The 19,033-nt window shown below is 45.2% G+C and overlaps 1 protein-coding gene and 1 pseudogene across 5 annotated transcripts in view; one reads left to right on the forward strand and one right to left on the reverse strand.

Annotated features, from left to right (window-relative positions):
• The window catches only part of LOC147019949 (protein-glutamine gamma-glutamyltransferase K-like), an 83,062-nt gene that overhangs the window by 19,160 nt on the left and 44,869 nt on the right, over positions 1 to 19,033 (forward strand). For all 5 annotated transcript variants that reach the window (XM_085894848.1, XM_085894844.1, XM_085894846.1 and 2 more), the window contains 2 exons: positions 402 to 520; positions 7,763 to 7,870. In XM_085894848.1, coding sequence (XP_085750974.1) covers positions 402 to 520; positions 7,763 to 7,870 — 227 coding nt within the window. The remainder of the gene's footprint in view (positions 1 to 401; positions 521 to 7,762; positions 7,871 to 19,033) is intronic.
• On the reverse strand, positions 13,775 to 16,513 carry LOC147019950 (uncharacterized; annotated as a pseudogene).

The raw sequence follows: 19,033 nt of genomic DNA on the forward strand, positions 1-19,033 counted from the left end.
TCCCACCGCTCTCCCTCACTCCCACCCTTCTCCCTCTCTCCCACCCCTCTCCCTCTCTCTCTCTCCCCAGGAACAGCCCCTCCCTCGTGGTTCCCCATGACATGACAATATGAAGGTCTTGCTGAGTCTTACAATATCCCTTTAAAATCTCTCCCTGTAAAAATGGGTATATTATAGATGTCAATAAAGCACAATTAAGAAGTCCAAGTTGAAATTAAAGAATGTTTGCAGAACTTCATATATTTTATAACATTTGCTAAGTCAATCATGAACTAGATTGCTGTAGCAATTTTATTCCAGTGCAGACTTCAAACCAGTTAAGCATGTGATGCTTTTCAGGTCTCAATTTCTGCAATTGCTGCATCTCATCACAGCAATGTATGCCATTGCATTGTTTGCAGATGACGTGGTGTATTTGGAGAGCGATTTGGAGAGGACGGAGTATGTTCTGAACGAAACGGGTATCATCTTTCAGGGAACCCAGAACCAAATTAGCAGCCGGCCTTGGGTGTTTGGACAGGTTAGTTGAAAAAGGATTAGCAATGTTTATAATTATTCCTAAAAATCCCTTTATATGGGGTGAGACCAACCTGGAAGGAAGCTGCTGCTCTGCTGTGTCCACAACCACAACACTTCTCCACGATCCTCGATCACCAGCCATCTCTCTCCACTCTCCATCCACCTCTACCTTTGTGATGTCCCTTTTCACACAATCCTCCCATCTCAATCGTGGTGTGCTTCTTTTTCTCTTGCCTCACTCTTTCACCACATCTGCTCTCTTCAAAGCAATCTCCCTCAATCGTCACCAGGTGTCCTTCCCACTTCAGCCAGGTCTTTATCAATCCTCCCATCAAGCTCATCTGCATACCTATCTCCTCCCTCAGTTTGCCTTTACTCCTCCTAGCTTCATACTTTTCTCTCACAATCCTCCTGACTGAGTTGTTTTCACAGATGTGCAGCTTCTGTTGTTGTCTCTCTACCAGTGTCACCATCTCCAGACCATAAAGGTAGGCTGGTGTTACACAAGACACCAAAACTTTCCCTTTCAATTTCCTTGTTAACTGCCTATCAGCCATCAAACACCCCCCCCTACTTTTCTTCATTCATTCACACCCACTTGACGCCTCCTCCAAAGCTTGGTCTCCAAACGACCATCACCAGTCACCATTCCACCTAGGTACACAAATCTATTTCCCTGTTTTATCTTCTTCCCCTCTAACCTAATGCTCAATTTCTTTTTTTTTTTCTGCTGTTTGACCAACATTACCTCCATCTTCTCCAAGCTCATATTCAGTCCCTGCTTCTCTAAACCACCTTCCATTCCTCCAGCGCTTCTTGCATTTCCTGCTCGCTCTCCGCTACTATTGCCAGATCATCTGCATCCAGTATCTTCCTGAGGATATCTTTCATACTGACCTTCCTGCTGACCAGTTCCATCAGCATAATGAACTTGAATGGGCTGAGTGCACTTCCCTACCACAAATCAATGTTAATGCAGAACTCTTATGACATTTTGGATCCAACAAAAACTCTTCTCTTCAAGAAAAAAGCAATTGTATGCAGAGTCAAGATTTGTGGAAGAACAAGAACACAAAACGGATCAAGACACAACAGAATAAAAGGAACAACAGAAATAGAAGATTCCAACAGCAAGGCCAAGGGCCAAAATAGATGGAGACGGACAAGAGATGCGGGTAAGGATGAGGAGTAGGGGAGAACGCAGGGGGTGGATAAGATGGATACAGAAGCAAACTCCAAGGAAAGAAAACTGAAAATTTGGGGGGGGGAGGGATGGTGGGAGAGGGATGGTGGGAGTGGTTTTATACGGGTAGAAAAGATCAAGGTTTTGGATAGGTGATGATGTGAGATGGTGATGAGCAACTCTCTTGAAGAGATGGAGGACAGAATGAGATTGAAGAGAGTGTGGAAATTGGTTCCACATATTTGGGGAAAAAAAGAGGAACAAATGAGTGGAGGTGAGCAGTGATCCTGGATGTTCAAGGTGGAGTGACCTGGTGTGAAATCCAAATGGGTGATCTGCGATGAGGTTGTTGGAGAAAAGGAAGGATTTCATATCAACTGTGATGACGGATTCCATGACCTTGCTAATGATTGGAAGTAAACTGATTTGCCTGTAGTTGAGGCCATCAGTTTTTGCACTTTTAATGTCATGCAGTGATGTTGGCTGCTTTCCAAGCAGAGAGAATATGACCGAGGGAAAATGATCTGGTAAAAATGGCAGAGAGAGAGGAAGTGCAAGAGCAGCAGAGCAGGTTTTTAGGACACGTTAGCTGATGCTGTCAAGTCCAGTTGCAGAATCGGTCGATGTTTGCTTGAAACATCTCCACCTTCCCAGGTGCAAAAGACACAGAGTCCAGGAGCAGTTGGGTGCGATTGGGTAGGGTGGGTCCAGATAGTGAGGGGTTGGGGACACTAGATTTGGAAACAAACAGAATTGAGGCATTCGGCCTTCTCATGAGCAAAGTCGGCTGTGGTGCCATTTGAAGTGAGGGAAGTGATGGAAGAGGAGCACACACCAGAGACAGACTTAACATGGCATCACCAGGTTTTAGAGGAGGGAGGCAAGTTTGAAAGTTCAATCTTGAGAATGGACAGATGTTTTCAGGTTCTCCTGAGGGTCGACACACACTTGTTGCACAATTTGTGGAATTATCTGAGGTTACCTTTGGTCACACTTGCCCTCTAGAAGGAGAATGCAAGTTGGTTTAAGGCATGGGTGGGAGGATGGGTATGATAACTGAAGATGAGATGGGATGAATCTGCACATCAGGAAGAGCAGGTTTCTACATATGAAAGAATTCCCAAGCTGAGTTAATGTCATGGGCAGTAAATATAGGAGACCAGTCCTGAAGTGCAATGGCTATTTGCAGTCCTTGACAGTTTGCCTGCGTAAACTTCCAGACTCGCCAGCACTGAGGCTGTTCTCTGAGAATGGCTTGAGAGATGTTGCCCTTCACAAACACATGATCAGATGAACCAACTGAAGCAGAGGAAGAGCATGAGACATTGGCAGGGAAATTGGTCATAACAAAATCCTGAAGGGAGAATTTGCCATTCACAAAATTCTGAGTGGGAAAGTTGAATCAGTTACATGGAGTCATATAAGTTCTTTGCTGAAGTTCTCTGGTTGGTGAGAGAGGTACTAACATCCAGTTAATTGGCATAGTGACAATTGAAATCACCACATATGAGGAAGGGAGAATTGGAATGAGTGGTTAAAGGTTGATTTTTTTTTTGTGGTAGGGTACAGAATGAGGAACTGCTGGTAGGGTGCAGGAATATGGAAACGAGCAAGGAGAGGGAGTGGGGTGAGGAGAAGCTGGGAGGGTGCAGGGCTGGGGTGAAGTTGGGGAGGGGAGGGGGTTAGGGACTGGTGCAAACCTGGGAGGGTGGGGGATGAGGGCGAAGCTTGGATGGTGTGGAATAGGGAGGGGAGCTTGCAGGGTGCCGTGCGGCAGAGCGGAGGCCGGGAGGGGGAGGGGGGGGGGAAAAGCCGAGAGGGGGAGGGTGGGGGAGCTACAGAGCGGTGGGGGGGAACCGTGGGCTGAGGGTGGGGGGTAAGCTGAGAGGGGGCAGGACAAGAAGGTTGGATTAGGGGGAAGCAAAGAGGGGTTAGCAGATGTGGGGGAGAGTACTGACATGGAGGGGTTTGACACCATGAATGGACGTGAAGGGGAATTCATTGTCGTGTGCACAGAACCTCTGAAAAATGGACTTCTCAGGATTCCCAAACTGGATATACGGCAGCAGACTTCATGGGTGTGGTGGTAATGATGTTTTCCTTGAAGGCATGGAGGAACATTTGGCTGGAGGTACGAGAGGAGGCTAGATGAAGTAAGCGTTTAAAAGTGAAAAGATTTTGGGAAATAAGCCTTTTGAAAAAGAAGAAAAGATATTGATGAACAAGAAGAATCAATGGCTTGTTCCTGACGGACTCGTAAAATGAGTAAGCCATTTTAAAAAAGACTTTTTTTGAAGCATTATTTTTTGAATTTTTGAAATTTTTTTTTTTTTAATTAAGAGCTTTTAAAGGAAGAAACGTTTTATTCAGTTAAGATTCAGTCTGGGGATATTGAAAATGATCAGGTGTCAGGATTGAAAGAGTAACTGTGTTCGCCAGATTGAGTTCGGTTTTTTTTTCTGTTGTTTTTTTATTATTATTTCGGAGTAAGAAGAGGTTTTTGTTGTTGTAGTTTTTTTTCGAGCGAGGAAGTAAAAATAATTAAGTTGAGGGATCAGAAGTAACAATACTTGGGAGAAAAGGAGTGAAAACAAAGCACGTGCGGTCAAAATTGGAGGCCGTAGCAACAACCCGACTAGCTCAGCCCTACCCAATTAGGCCGGACTTTATCAGTGACACAAGTTTGACAATTCAGCACAATAAGGTACAGTTTGGCACAGAAAATTGGATGAAAACTCTACCAGCAACAGAGGAATGAAAATAAAGCAAGAAAACACAATTACGTATCTGATCTGGGAAACAGCTTTGTTGAGCTCGAAGGAGGAACTCACGAACCAGCAACATCCGTGGAGCGACCCAGAACCGAAAGTCTTCTTTCCCTCATACACACCTTACACCATCCTAACTTCGGTTTCTGGCACTCTCGTCCTTGTCAGCCTCGCGATCAACATCTCCGTCAGGACCGTGTCATACGCCTTCTCAAGAACCACAAATCCTATTACCAATCACCCTTGCATCTCCAACTCCTTCACTCCCATCTGTCTCAGCATAAACAACCCATCTGTCATCTCACTTCCATTTGGGAACCCCTGTTGTTTTTCACCAATATTCTGCTCCCCACTTTTCCATATCCTCCCATCCAGGATCCTCTCTGTGAGCTTCAAAACATGACTTCGAAGCACAATGCCTTTGTACATTCCTAGATCTTGTACCTCTCCCTTCCTCTTCCATATTGGTACAATTAGACCAGTTCACAACTCCTCCAGAATCTTACCCTCTCTCCTACGTGTATTGAACAATCTGTTTGTCAAACTGCCTCCAATCTCTCCAATTGCTATTAGCATCTCCACACGTACCTCATCAATGCCTCATGCTCTCCCTTTCTTCAGCCTCTTTAACACTGTCTCCACCTCTGCCTCCATAATCCACACATCTTCCACTTCCCCTCTACATAGCTTCCCAGCTCCACAACTCCTTGAAATAGGCTTCCCATGCCTTTCAGTTCTGCCCATACAAGTGCAACAACATTGCATCCCGTTGTCTATCCTCTTCCAAACCTCCTCCGTCTTGCAGACCATGTTCGCTACTTCTACCGCCCCTGGTTTCTATTCCTCGGCGTTCTGCCTTTTCCCGATGTTCTTCCATGCAGATCTTCTGCAACACCCATAAATGCCTCTCTGTACTTCTTCCTCTCCTTGTCCAGACCCCTGACTTATTTTCCAAGTTCCTTATACTTCTTCACTCTCTCCTTGTACTCTATGACGACGTTATCTTTGCACTTCCACCACTTGATCATCTTCCTGCCCACACTCTTAGCTTTCCTCCTTTTCTGCATGTACACAACAAACACCTCAGGCTTGTGCTGAGTTGTGTAATTCTCCTCTGCCACTGCCTTGTAGTCTTTATTCGTCCACAGCTGTTCCATCCACACTATCAACAAATCCAATTCTGTCTTTTGCTGTCCACTCCTGCATGTGATATTGTGGCTCTCCCACTTTTTGAAGAATGAAACGGCTACAGCAAGGCCATTTCTTGTCACCGGGTCCACCAGATCTCGACCCCCTCTTCCTCGTGCCTCATCCAAATCGAGCAACACACTACTCTTCACCTGGCTCAACTACTCCCATATGCGCATTGTTCACATGTTTCATGTGAAAATAATAATAACAATAAATATAACAAAAATAACTAGAAAGCATCTGAGAATGCAAAGCCCATCCGCATCCACTTTGTACTCAAACTAAACTTGATGAAACCGACAGTAAAAAAAAAATTGTACATTTTATTAATTGTGTTCTCCACAATCTCATGATAAAGGTTTGTTGAAGATTTGATGACAAAAGCTCGATTGGTAAAAATGTTACTGCCCGGACACACACGCACACTCGCACGCACGCACGCACACACACACATGCGTGATTGCAAAACCCTGTCTTCCGCTGCGCTGGGGACAGGCTAATTCATGGAAATGATATTCCATAGCACTACTTCATGATACAACATGAGTTTGGATTGGCTGCAACAGAAAGTGGAATATTCAATGACAGTGCATAATCTACCACCACTAATAAACTGGTTAACCAGAATCCTGGACCCAGTGAGTCTCTTAAAAATCTGTAATTGCCATCATAAATGGGCCACTGTCAGTGAGATCACAAAAAAATTTTTAAGTACATTCCTTGCATTTCCTCCTCTACTGTTACTGCACAGACATATAGTTAGTCATCTTCAAAGGGGCACCATGACTGAGAGGTATGCACACTGGCACACTCATCTGTGAGCTGTCTAACCTGCGCTCGAATCTCGACCCACCTATGAACTGTCACTTTGTTATTTTGAGAGCAGGGCGTGGCATTATTGTGTGTGCCGTCCCCTGGATAGATGCCAAACTCATGGCTGTCTCTACTGCAAGCATTCGTTGGTAGGACGTTAAAGATGAGACCGTGTTTTTCGGCGAAAGGTATTTAAGTTATTGCCAGAATCCTGAAGAAGTTACAAATTCCTGCCGTTCTACTGCTGGGAAAACAATGGTAAACCACCCAGTGACCAGTGTAATCCTTAGCAGGTTTCTGCAGCTCAAAACCTACCCTCATGCAGAGCACAGGAGAAGAGAGATATTGGGCTGACAATATTACCTCGTGAAAATAATTGGCCTTTCGGCTGATACTTTTGTAAAATTCCTTGTTTGTTTACTCTTTACAACCACAATTACAAGGGGTGAGAGGTAGGTCAGGACTGTACATCAACTGCTCAATGGCAACCCATCAGTGATGCAACTTACAAAACAAATTTGTGATTGAATCCTCGTCAGACATACTTTTAGGTCATCTCTACCGAGATGACTTAATAAAGCCGGACCAAATGTCCGTCCGTACGTCCGTCCGTACGTCCGTCCGTCCGTCAACAATTTTTCTTTCCGACCTTGATGATGGGTAGAGGTCGATGAGTGTTGCACAAAGATATAACTTTTGTCCAGGTTCAAGGTCAGGGTCAAGGTGACGAGGTCACGCAAGTTATAAAAATCGCCGTTTTCAAAACGTCTGTCACCCCTGTTATATTTTCTGTTATATTTTCACCCCTGTCTGTGAACACAATATCTCAAAAAGTTATGGACGGATTCGGACGAAATTTGGTGGACAGGTCGGGTGTGTGACACAGAAGAATTGATTCAATTTTGGTGAAGATCCGAATCTGGATCCAGAAACGAAAAAAAAATTTAAGTGATTCTTCACCATTGAGAGTTGAGGCCAAAAACTATATATATATGCCAATATTTCAAAAAGTTGTGGGCAGATTCGGATGAAACAAGGTAGATGAGTTGGGTAGGTGATAAGAAGAAGGCGATTCGATTTTGGTTCAGGTCCAGATTCAGATCTGGCCTATCAGTGGGATACAAAACGTTTTTCTGTTCAACCTGGTGGAGGTATGCGCTCCACCGGGTGCTTTGCTAGTTATACATATTTTCACCCCCTCATCACCTTAAGGATATAACTTAATCATCTAGGACTTCATTTCACCTTCCAATCAAAATAACCACTCATAATATTCATTTTGCTTCAGTTCAATGCAGGCATACTGGATGCATGTCTCTTCCTCCTGGATAAGGGTCAGCAACCGTACTATGGACGTGGAGATCCTGTCAATGTTGTTCGAGTGGTTTCAGCTTTGGTGAGTGTCAGTTACTTTTATATTCTTGGTTTATTCTTCTGGCATTCCTAAATATATTTTCTCAATCCGATAAATACATAAACCACCACAGGGTCACCGAAAGTTTTGCTATGCTGAGGTTAGGTTTCTCGAGGCTTGAAAAATTTGTGGACTGCAAGCAATGTCACCTGAGGCTGACTCTGCTCCTTTTGATTTGCTCCAAAATTGGTAGAGTGGAAATTAGTTATTTTTGTTGGTTCAGCTCTCCTTTTATATATCAATATGGATAATCCCAACCGCAGCAAACCAATGAGATGTATGTATTTATATATTGTTGTTGAAATGGCTCTTAAAGGTTAACGCTACTTAGTAAAGTTGAATCATTTTTTTTAATGCATGTCTCAAAATAAGCGGGATGTGATGTCGTCATGATAATAGATATACGTCGTTATATGTAATAGATAGACACCATCTCCCCCACCTAATGTCTGTGTCTAAAAACTCGATCATTTGACCTCATTTTTAATGTCCTTACCTTTGTAAATCCATATAAATGTCTCTTTAAAGTGTTCGCTCGGCATTGAGATGCTACTTTTGGTGAAAAATGAAAGTTGCAGGTACCACCAGACTGAGCAATCTGAGTCATGAGCAGCTGCCGAGGTTAATGGGTCATGGACGGGATTGCCCCGCCCTCTGACCGAGCTGGTAACCAATGTTAAGGGAGAGAGAGGCACTTGGCACACTAACAATATCGTGATATTCCGAGGGGATAAATGGGCAGAGTGAGGATGGAAGCAGAGAGTTTTCGGGAATCTTCGGAGGAGAAGCTTCATCCCTCACTCACTCCTGATGAACCAAAGCCATGCCCCACCGGAGCCAAGGCCATGCCCTCTCCTACCCTCAGCCTAATGAGCACATGGGGAGATCCATTGTCAGGACGTGCGGTGCATCGCCCTGCCAGGGAATTGAACCACAGCCTCCTGTACGACTCTGCTGGGTTTTCCCAGGAACTCTTCTTTTCTCATGGAATCTCGATTGTCTGTCTGTTGTCCTGTGCTTATCAGGCGTTAAGGCTTAGGATAATTAAGGATCTCCATCGTCGTCATTTGTTTCGTGAGCACATATGTTTCAGTAAGGGTTAAGGGGCATTGGTTTGTTACATCATTATTTGTTCATTGCTTCTCCTTGTATTTACTTCCCCGTGACCAGTAGCATTATAATTAAATACACCGAGTCTCAGGGTGAATTCAGGTTGGTGTGGTTCCTCATTTCGTGATTGGGAAAGCCCCTTGAGGGTTAATTGACTGTGGCTTTTAATGCCACATATAAAGACTGTGCCACGTGGTTCTGGTTTTGTTCAGCTTAATTAGAGACGAGACATGTGGTTCCTAATTAATGTAGCGCTCAGCCGGCTCAGAAGCCCCAATCAATATGAAATTGTGACTAATGCACATGTAATCTGGCTGGGGATCTTTGAACCGGTTGACCGCTATTGTCATATTAAGACTTTCTGGATTCGTGCTGGGTAATGGCACGATCGGACGACTACAACTATATCTATATCTATATCTATCTATCTATCTATCATCCATATATACAGTGGGGAGAACAAGTATTTGATACACTGCCGATTTTGCAGGTTTTCCCACTTACAAAGCACGTAGGGGTCTGTAGTTTTCATCATAGGTACACTTCAACTGTGAAAGATGGAATCTAAAACAAAAATCCTGAAAATTACATTGTATGATTTTTCAATAATTAATTTTCATTTTATTGCATGAAATAAGTATTTGATACATCAGAAAAACAGAACTTAATATTTGGTACAGAAACCTTTGTTTGCAATTACAGAGATCAGACGATTCCTGTAGTTCTTAACCAGGTTTGCACAGACTGCAGCAGGGATTTTGGCCCACTCCTCCATACAGATCTTCTCCAGACCCTTCAGGTTTCGGGGCTGTCGATGGGCAACACAAACTATCAGTCCCTCCAAAGATTTTCCATTGGGTTTTTTTTTTTTTTTTTTGTATACCTTGGTCGAGGCTCGTATGAGAGCTAACACACAACTCACAGCAAGGAGGCATGAGACAAGAGGGGCGGGAGTGGAAGGGACAAAACATTGGGGAACAGACACAGGTGAACTGTGGAAGGGAGAGGGATGGGGATGGGACGGGGAACATGGCGAGGGGAAGATGGACATTAAAGGGACTTTCAGGAAGGAAAGCAGGAGAATTGAAGGAAGTGGGCTTGGGTGGATTATCGGGGGTAGAAAAGATCGAGGATTTGGATGGGGGAAGATAAGAGGTGGTGGTGAACAGCTGTTTTGAAAGCCTGAAGGGAAGAATGGGAAAGAATAGAGTGAGGAAGTTTATTCCAAAGGCGGGAAAAAGAGGAATGAAAGAGTGAAGATGAGCAGTGATTCGTGATTTTGGTAGTTTTACCAGAAGGGGTTGTTGGCGGACCTTGAGCGCCCTGTGGAAATGTGGTTGGGACAAATCGCAGAGAGAGCAGGGGGGCAAGGCTGGAGAGGAGTCGGTAGAAGACAGAAAGACCACCGACCAACCTGCGGTGATTGAGTGAGAGGCCCAAAGACTCAGCTTCATTGCGGGAGATGCCAATGATCTTAAAAGCCCTGGTTTCGACAGCGTGAAGTCGAGAAAGGTGGGAGGCAGGAGCACCAGCCCAGAGGGGAGAGCAGTACTCCATCAGGCTACGGACAAAAGCTTTGTAAGTGGTCAGGAGCTCAAGAGGGCCGAGGAAGGACTTTGCACGACAGAGGATTCCCAGTCGGCGACTGGCTTTTGAGGCAAGGTTGGAAATGTGACTTTCCCAGGAAAGGTCATGGCAGATAGTGAGACCCAGAAGCTTGAAAGAAAGGACTTCTTCCAGAGGATTGTTGAGAAAGTGGATGGGGGGGTTTTGTAAACGGTCCTTTCGAAGAGACATAGTGAGAGTGTGAGATTTGTCTGGATTGAAAGACATGTTCCACGTGTTGGACCAGTTTGTGATTTTATCCAGATCTGCAGTGAGCGAAGAAGCTGCTGCTTGCCGGTCTGAGGGATGACAGATGGTACGGCAGAGGGTGGAGTCATCGGCAAAGAGAAATAGAGGATTTTCCAGAGAGTCTGAGAGATCATTGATGAAAACCAGAAAAAGAACAGGGCCCAGAACGCTACCTTGAGGAACTCCAGCCTGCACAGGAAGAGGGGATGAAAGAACTCCATTTAGGGCCACACGTTGACTGCGACAGGAGAGGAAGTCTGCGAGCCATGAGTGGAGATGGCCTTGAATACCATGGGAAGAGAGTTTGGTGAGTAGGGCAGGGTGCCAGACTGTGTCAAAAGCACGTGATATGTCCAGGGATACGGCTCGGATTTCCTGTCTGGCATTGAGGACCTCCATCCATTGATGGGAGAGCAGTAGCAGCATATCTAGGGTAGAGTGACCTGGTCTGAAACCAAATTGATGATTGGAAATCAAGCCATTGGAGAAGAGGAAGGATTTCATGTCTGAAGCGATGATGGATTCCATAACCTTGCTGATGATTGGGAGAAGGCTGATTGGTCTATAGTTACAGGGATCTGTTTTTGCACCTTTTTATGCAGGGCAGTGATGTTAGCAGATTTCCAAGCAGATGGCAGATGACCTTGGGAAAATGAGAGGGTGAATAGAACAGAGAGAGGGTGAGCAAGAGCAGAAGAGCAGGCTTTGAGGACACGTGGGCTGATGCCGTCTGGACCGGTTGCAGAATCTGACTCGAAGTTTGAAAGCAAGCTCTCCACCTTGTCAGGAGAAAAGGATACAGAGTCCAGGGACAGTTGGGTGCGACTGGGTAAAGTGGGTAGAGATAGTGATGGGTTTGGGACACAAGATTTAGCTGCAAACACCGAGTTTAGACATTCAGCTTTATCACGTGTGGAATCAGCAGTGCGGCCATTTGAGGTAAGGGAGGGGATGGAGGGGGAACATACACCAGAAACAGATTTGATTAAACGCCACCAGGATTTTGAGGAGGGAGAGAGGTTTGAGAGTTCAGACTTGAGATGAGAAAGATGTTGTTTTCTGGCTCTCCTGAGGTCTGGGTTCAGGTCTGGAGACTGGCTCGGCCACTCCAGGACCATGAGATGCTTCTTCTGGAGCCACTCCTTAGTTGCCCTGGCTGTGTGTTTCGGGTCGTTGTCATGCTGGAAGACCCAGCCACGCCCCATCTTCAATGCTCTTGTTGAGGGAAGGAGGTTGTTGGCCAAGATCTCGCGATACATGGCCCCATCCATCCTTCCCTCAATACGGTGCAGTCGTCCTGTCCCCTTTGCAGAAAAGCATCCCCAAAGAATGATGTTTCCACCACCATGCTTCACGGTTGGGATGGTGTTCTTGGGGTAGTACTCATCCTTCTTCTTCCTCCAAACATGGCGAGTGGAGTTTAAACCAAAAAGCTCTATTTTGGTCTCATCAGACCACAAGACCTTTTCCCATTCCTCCTCTGGATCATCCAGATGGTCATTGGCAAACTTCAGACGGGCCTGGACATGCGCTGGCTTGAGCAGAGGGACCTTGCGTGCACTGCAGGATTTTAATCCATGACGGCATAGTGTGTTACTTATGGTTTTCTTTGATACTGTGGTCCCAGACTCTTCAGGTCATTGACCAGGTCCTTTCGTGTAGTTCTGGGCTGATCCCTCACCTTTCTCATGATCATTGAGGCTCCACGAGGTGAGATTTTGCATGGAGCCCCAGACCGAGGGAGATTGACTGATATCTTGAACTTCTTCCATTTTCTAATAATTGTGCCAACAGTTGTTGCCTTCTCACCAAGCTGCTTGCCTATTGTCCTGTAGCCCATCCCAGCCTTGTGCAAGTCTACAATTTTGTCCCTGATGTCCTTAGACAGCTCTCTGGTCTTGCCCATTGTGGAGAGGTTGGAGTCTGATTGATTGAGTGTGGACAGCTGTCTTTTATGCAGATAACGAGTTCAAACAGGTGCAGTTAATACAGGTAATGAGTGGAGAATGGGAGGGTTTCTTAAAGACAAAACTAACTGGTCTGTGAGAGCCGGAATTCTCACTGGTTGGTAGGTGATCAAATACTTATTTCATACAATAAAATGAAAATTAATAATTTAAAAATCGTACAATGTGATTTTCAGAATTTTTGTTTTGGATTCTGTCTTTCACAGTTGAAGTGTACCTCTGATAAAAATTACAGACCTCTACCTGCTTTGTAAGTCGGAAAACCTGCAAAATCGGCAGTGTATCAAATACTTGTTCTCCCCACTGTATATATATATATATATATATATATATATATGTATGTATATATATATATATATATATATATATATATATGTATATGTATATATATATATATATATATATATATATATGTATGTATGTATGTATATATGTGTATATGTATATATATGTATATATATATATATATATATATATATATATACATACATACATACATACATACATACATACATACATATACACACCTTTCCTGACAAGGAAGTTCAATAGTTCAGGAGGAGGCCATTATAGTAGGGCAGCTAAATAGGCCCCACGTGCACCCCCCTGAGTACTTATGCAAACAAACTTTTTTAGAATCCTGAAGGTGTCTAGTTAACATTTTTAGATGTGAACATGAACATTAGGTTGGTCTTGGGGTCTATTTGGCTGCCATCTTAGATTTTGAGACACCCAATTATCGAAAAACAGAAATTTTCATAACTTTTGAACCAATGGACTTGAAACAAAAATGAAGCATTTATTCTGCACAATCATGGCACAGGAAATTAAACCAAATAATCATTTTTAACATTAGATGACACCTCCAATGAGAAAATAGAAAAATGTCCTATTTCAGCATAATATATACAATAATTAGTCATCATCATCAAGGGAATCTAACAGTTCCTCATAGTCATCGACACCAGCAAACTTCCTCTTCATTCTCTTCCTGCTCCTCCTCAGGGGTGTCCAAGAGGTCCATTATGGAAGGGTGGGAGGGGGGGAGAATTGGACCGCATGACCACACAGGTTCCAGGAATCCATCCATCTTCATCCAGCCATGATCATCCTCTGGTTTGGGAAGTTTATATAGGGGCACATGGACACGCTTCCACTGACCAATCCTGTAGTTGACCCTGTCAACATGAGGAATTAGGGAGTCTGCATGGAGGAAGGTGAGAAAGTTCAACCTTTGACTTAAATGTCAGTGTTTCCTCTGCACCCACCATCTTCTACAGCATCAGTGTGTGCACTTCATCCATTCTGGAGATGAGAGGATAGCCATACATCATGCAGACGAACTCTTCCAGACAGTCATACAGCTTGTCTTTCACCCTCCAATATACGCCCAGCTGCTTGAATGCTGCCTGGAACCTTGGGTACTTCTGGAGTTTCTTCAGTGGACTAATCTTTCCTTTGCCTTTGAAGGCACTGGTACAATCTTCTCCAGTAAAACAAGAGACCCATAAGTGCTGTACAGTGGTCACATCCAAGTGTGTGAGCAACAGAAGTGATATCCACAATGTATCTCTGTTTCCCAACACCTGTATGAAAAACAAAACAAAAATACATTTTAAAATGTAGCTCAATAGATCCCTTACTTGAAAAATGAAATAATTGTCTACCCTCTCACCTGTCTGAAGGTACATCTTGAGCTTAACGTCCAAGGCAAAGTGCAGAAGTAGGAAGAAGATGTCTGTGTCAGGTGTGCGGACAACAGCACTCTTATGACCAAGCTCTACAGCGTAGTTCAGATAGAGGATCACATGAGTGTCTTTCTCCTGATTTGACATCAGGCTGTGGATCTCTGATGCTTCAACCTTGCCATCTTGGGATGTCAGCTCATAGGCCTTGCCTTGCACAATGAGCACAGCATGCGAACATCCCTCCAGTCTTGAAGCTGCATCTCTGCTGCTCCAGACCCTCAGAAGAAGATCACACAATTGTCTTTTGTTCTCATCATTCTGGAGAAATATGTTCATATCTGGGGGTTTTCTTGTGGCTCGGCCATCAATGAGCAGCTTCTGTGACGTACCACGGCGTCTCCTCTCCTGTGCTTTGATGGAGTCTTTGAAATACGAATCAGTTGAGAATACAAAGCCATGTTTCTTTGAAACCATCTGATCAAGTACTTTCAGGCAGATTGCACCAAAGCTAGATGGCAAGTCCTTTCGGCCATGGATAAGGGCATTCCCATCCTGGATGTAGAGTGCATTTTGAGGGTAATGCACTTCATCTGAATGGTCACTCAAGAGATAATGGAGCATGGTGGCCTCATTTGTCTTTGCAAAAATTCCATCAGGAGTGCCAAGGCTGTGAAGAACAGGTGTGAGGGAGAACTTCATGAGCTCAGAGAGGTTTATGGGCTTAATCAGCGGCTGGAAGGCCAGATCTCCCTGCTCCTAATACTGGGTTAACTGAAACATAAATAAAAAATATTAACAACAGTCAGAAGTAACGATCAGGCAAACTCTCAAGAGTGCTTTTCAGACATATTCTCACCTTTTCACTGGGAGGATGTTAGTGTTGCCTTCTTGTTGCTGGCCTCCATTGTGCGAAGTTTCAGCTTCTTGACAGGGTTGAAGAAGCCAAGCTCAGATGACTTCAAGAGCTGCTGGATGAACACCTCCTTCGCTGCTTTACCAGCTACATCAGCTCTTGATATATCAACTGCCACCTCAGGAGAAGCTGAGGCACCAGAGGAGAGGCAATATAGCTGGCCCTTGTCTGGGATTGTGAAGGGATTGGTGAAAGACTGGATATCAGTCATGGTCTTTTGTACGGCTTCCTCACTTCTCTTGATCTCTGTCTTCTGCAGCTCTCTATGTTTTCCATCCTTTGGAGACTCGGTGTCACTGAGCGTATCACAGAGTTCAAGCATTCTTTCAAAGAACTTGGCATGGTGGAAGGTAGCACGACACCAATGCTGGTAGGCAGCAAATCTGTTGAACAGACCAGTGAGACCACCCTAAGACTTAGCAAACTTCATGAAAGTTTCCTCCATTGTTTTGTCTACAGCACTTAGGGTTCCAGAAATCATAGACCTTGCTACTATGATGGCACCCTTGGTGAGGAGATCGGTTGCCTCTGGATGGCTTAGTTCAATATTTGTGAGGAAGACATAAAACCATGTCAAATACCTGTAAGGAAAGAAGAGTTATATTCGTTTATAGGTAATAGATTGGAAAATGCAGAATAAAAATTAGCTGATTGTTTGGTATTGCTAAAGCATAACAAAACTACAATACCTGGAATAGTTATACCCTCCAGAAGCAAAGAAAAGATTTGCCATGTCACCCATACACTTGTGGAAGAGCTTGAAGTTGTTGACTTTTACTGAATACAACCGCATGAAGATAAGCCGTGCGTGTTCATTGAATGAGAACTAGTAGATAGCTGTCTTCCCCAGATGACCATTGCGAACCTTGTCTTCAAACAGCTTGTACTTGGTGATGATACCTTCTGTTGTTGAATCTTAGAGAGCTGTATCTAGCTGTTCCCGTCCACAAGTGTTTATGAGAGTAAGAAGAGCCACCGGGTCCTCAATATTCACCTCCTCTTGATCTTATCACTGAATCAAGCTGCCTCATTTTAGGGTACTTCTACTCCATACATAAGGTGAGTGAGACTATTCTTTACCCAGGCCCAACATGGACTAAGAGTTCTAGGAAGACTGACAAACATGTCACAAGGTTAAAATTTTTTTACAAGGAATGGCCATTGCTGACACTGTTATCAGATGCCAGTAAGCAAGGCCTATACAATATGAAATAAGTTACAATGTTGTTGGTCAGTTTAAGTGTGGCAATTAACCACCATGGACCCAACATAAGGCATATATAGGGTGTCCCAAAAAAATATACAACTTTTAAAATGCTTCGTTTGATCCTAAAAAGGCAGTAATTTTGTCACTAATGCTTCATTTCTTGTTGCAGAGACCCTGAAGTTTATTTTGATACCAAGCAAGCGCCAGAAAAATGCCAAGACTGACCGTACAACAACGGACGAAATTTGTTGAACTTTGGCACCAGACGAAAAGTGTCATACAGGTGCAAAGTCTTTACTCGAGACATTTCGGTATTCACTTGCGCTATGCACCAAACTTTCGGACAATAAAGTACACCATCGCAAAGTTTACCAATGTGAGAACCATCTGTGACCTTCGCAAGGGTCACAGTGGTCGGAAGAGGACAGGTCGTAGTGAAGAAAATTTGGAAATGGTGGGACAGGTGGTCGTTCAGAGTCCCAAAAAAACGATTTGACGACTTTCTGCCGAGACAAACATTCATAAGACCACCGTTCAGAGGATCCTTCGCCAAGACATTCATGCCTTTCCATACAAAATTCAAATGGAAACGATGTGTTGCGAATTCGCGCCTGCCGGCGTTCGATCGGCCACGTAACTCGAATCGCGGCACGTCGCCCACCGGACGGACAATTCAGTCGTGACCCTCTCGGAACAACGCCGGGAGCTAGTCACGGGTGGGGGTTTAACCTCACCACGATTGCGCCAATTGCCCACCCGCGCAGGATAGGGATGCTCGCCAAATTCGATCTACCTAAGTACCTGCAAGAATGGTCGACCGGGCGATCATACCACGCCACAGGCCGACTCCGGACACGAACCGCTTAAGCGGTCCGTTCCGTGCTTTAGTGATAACCGAGCGGTGTTATCGTCGGCATTGATGGTTCCGATTAGTTACCGGGATGTTGCACCCACAATGAACCCCTTACGTGAAGCAAGATGGAGATTCAAATGGAGAAAAGACGAAGCGAAACGGGCACAGTTCAACATGCAAGCACTTTATTTCGCGACACACGGAAAGCACGTATATACAGCCATACACAAAATGCAAATGTAATACAACCGAGTAACGCGTACACACGGCAACTCTTACACAGTTTTACTTCACAGACGGCGCCAACACACATTTACACAAAAGCAAAAGAAAGAAGCCACCCACACAGACAAGGAGGCAGACAGGCCCGTAGGCCAAATGTGCGTGGGGCCTGGAGGAGAGGCCAGGTCCGCGAGACCGGGGAGGTCTTACCCGCATCCTCGTGATGCGTTGGCGGGCTAGCCGCAAAGTGTCCGCGCTGCTGTGCCCCGACTCCGGGCCCCTGGCGTGCTTGTTGGCACCACGTTTGGGGTGGGGGAGGAATGGGGCCCCCTTTTGCACTATCTCAGCGCGGGGGGAAGGGGAAATTGTTGATGCCCTGGGGGAGGGGAGTGGCTGGCTGGCTTGGGTCCCGCGATGAGACGAGCGATCCCTCACACCGCAACCTCGTCGCTGACCGCCGTCCTCCTTGCCTCGGACCCGAGCTCCCTTGCCTGCAGCTCCACCGCGCGCACTCGACTCGACTCCACCAACGCAACGCTCCTTGTCTCCAAAAGCAACAACCCTCGACCTGGTAATTCTCGCGCCTTTATAGCTGGCAGGAGAAGCCAATATGCAAATTCCAGGATCAGGACGCGATTGGAGGCGGGGCCACACCGCCCCCCCGGTCAGCTATTGGTCGGGCAAAAATGGGCGTGAACCTTCCCTGATCCTAAAATTTACTTAGACGGAATTCGCCTACATTTGCCTGGAGGCGGGGCCATGCCGCCTCGCGCTTGCCCATTGGATGGAGGAGAAGTGGGCGTGAAGCATTCCTGATCCGAATTTTCTCCTTGGAAAGGCCGCCATTCGCGCTCGCGGCTCGGTGCGTTCGGCACCAATTGCCGAACGGGCCTGAGACAGCCCGACATTCAGTGTTCACAGGTGGTGCGGGAATGGCCGTAGAAGCGATGATGTGGGATGAAGTTGTGAAGGTAAAGGCGAAGGTGGTGGTGTGGCGTTGTTGTAGTGTGGTTGGCGCTGTGGTGGGGATGGCGTGGTTGTTGAGATGCTGTTTGTTTGAAATTAAAGATAGAGAAAGAAAAACGACTAACTCGAAGCGTCGCAGCCCGGATGGATCACATAAATTCCCTCTATACAACGGGTTTGGGCTAACTACACATGTACTTAGAGATATCTCACCTGAGGGCCCTTTATGGTGTAATGCGAATTTCAACAGCCGTAACAGGTGCTTACTGATCAACAGAAACGCAAACGACTACACTTTGCAAATTGGTTCTTTGGAAAGTTGGAGGAAGATGCAGACTTCCTCAAAAAACTTCACATGACGGATG

Source organism: Eptatretus burgeri, chromosome 9 (genome assembly GCF_056783735.1).
Source record: "Eptatretus burgeri isolate ZD-2024b chromosome 9, Ebu_testis_v1, whole genome shotgun sequence".
Classification (NCBI taxonomy): Eukaryota; Metazoa; Chordata; class Myxini; order Myxiniformes; family Myxinidae; genus Eptatretus; species Eptatretus burgeri.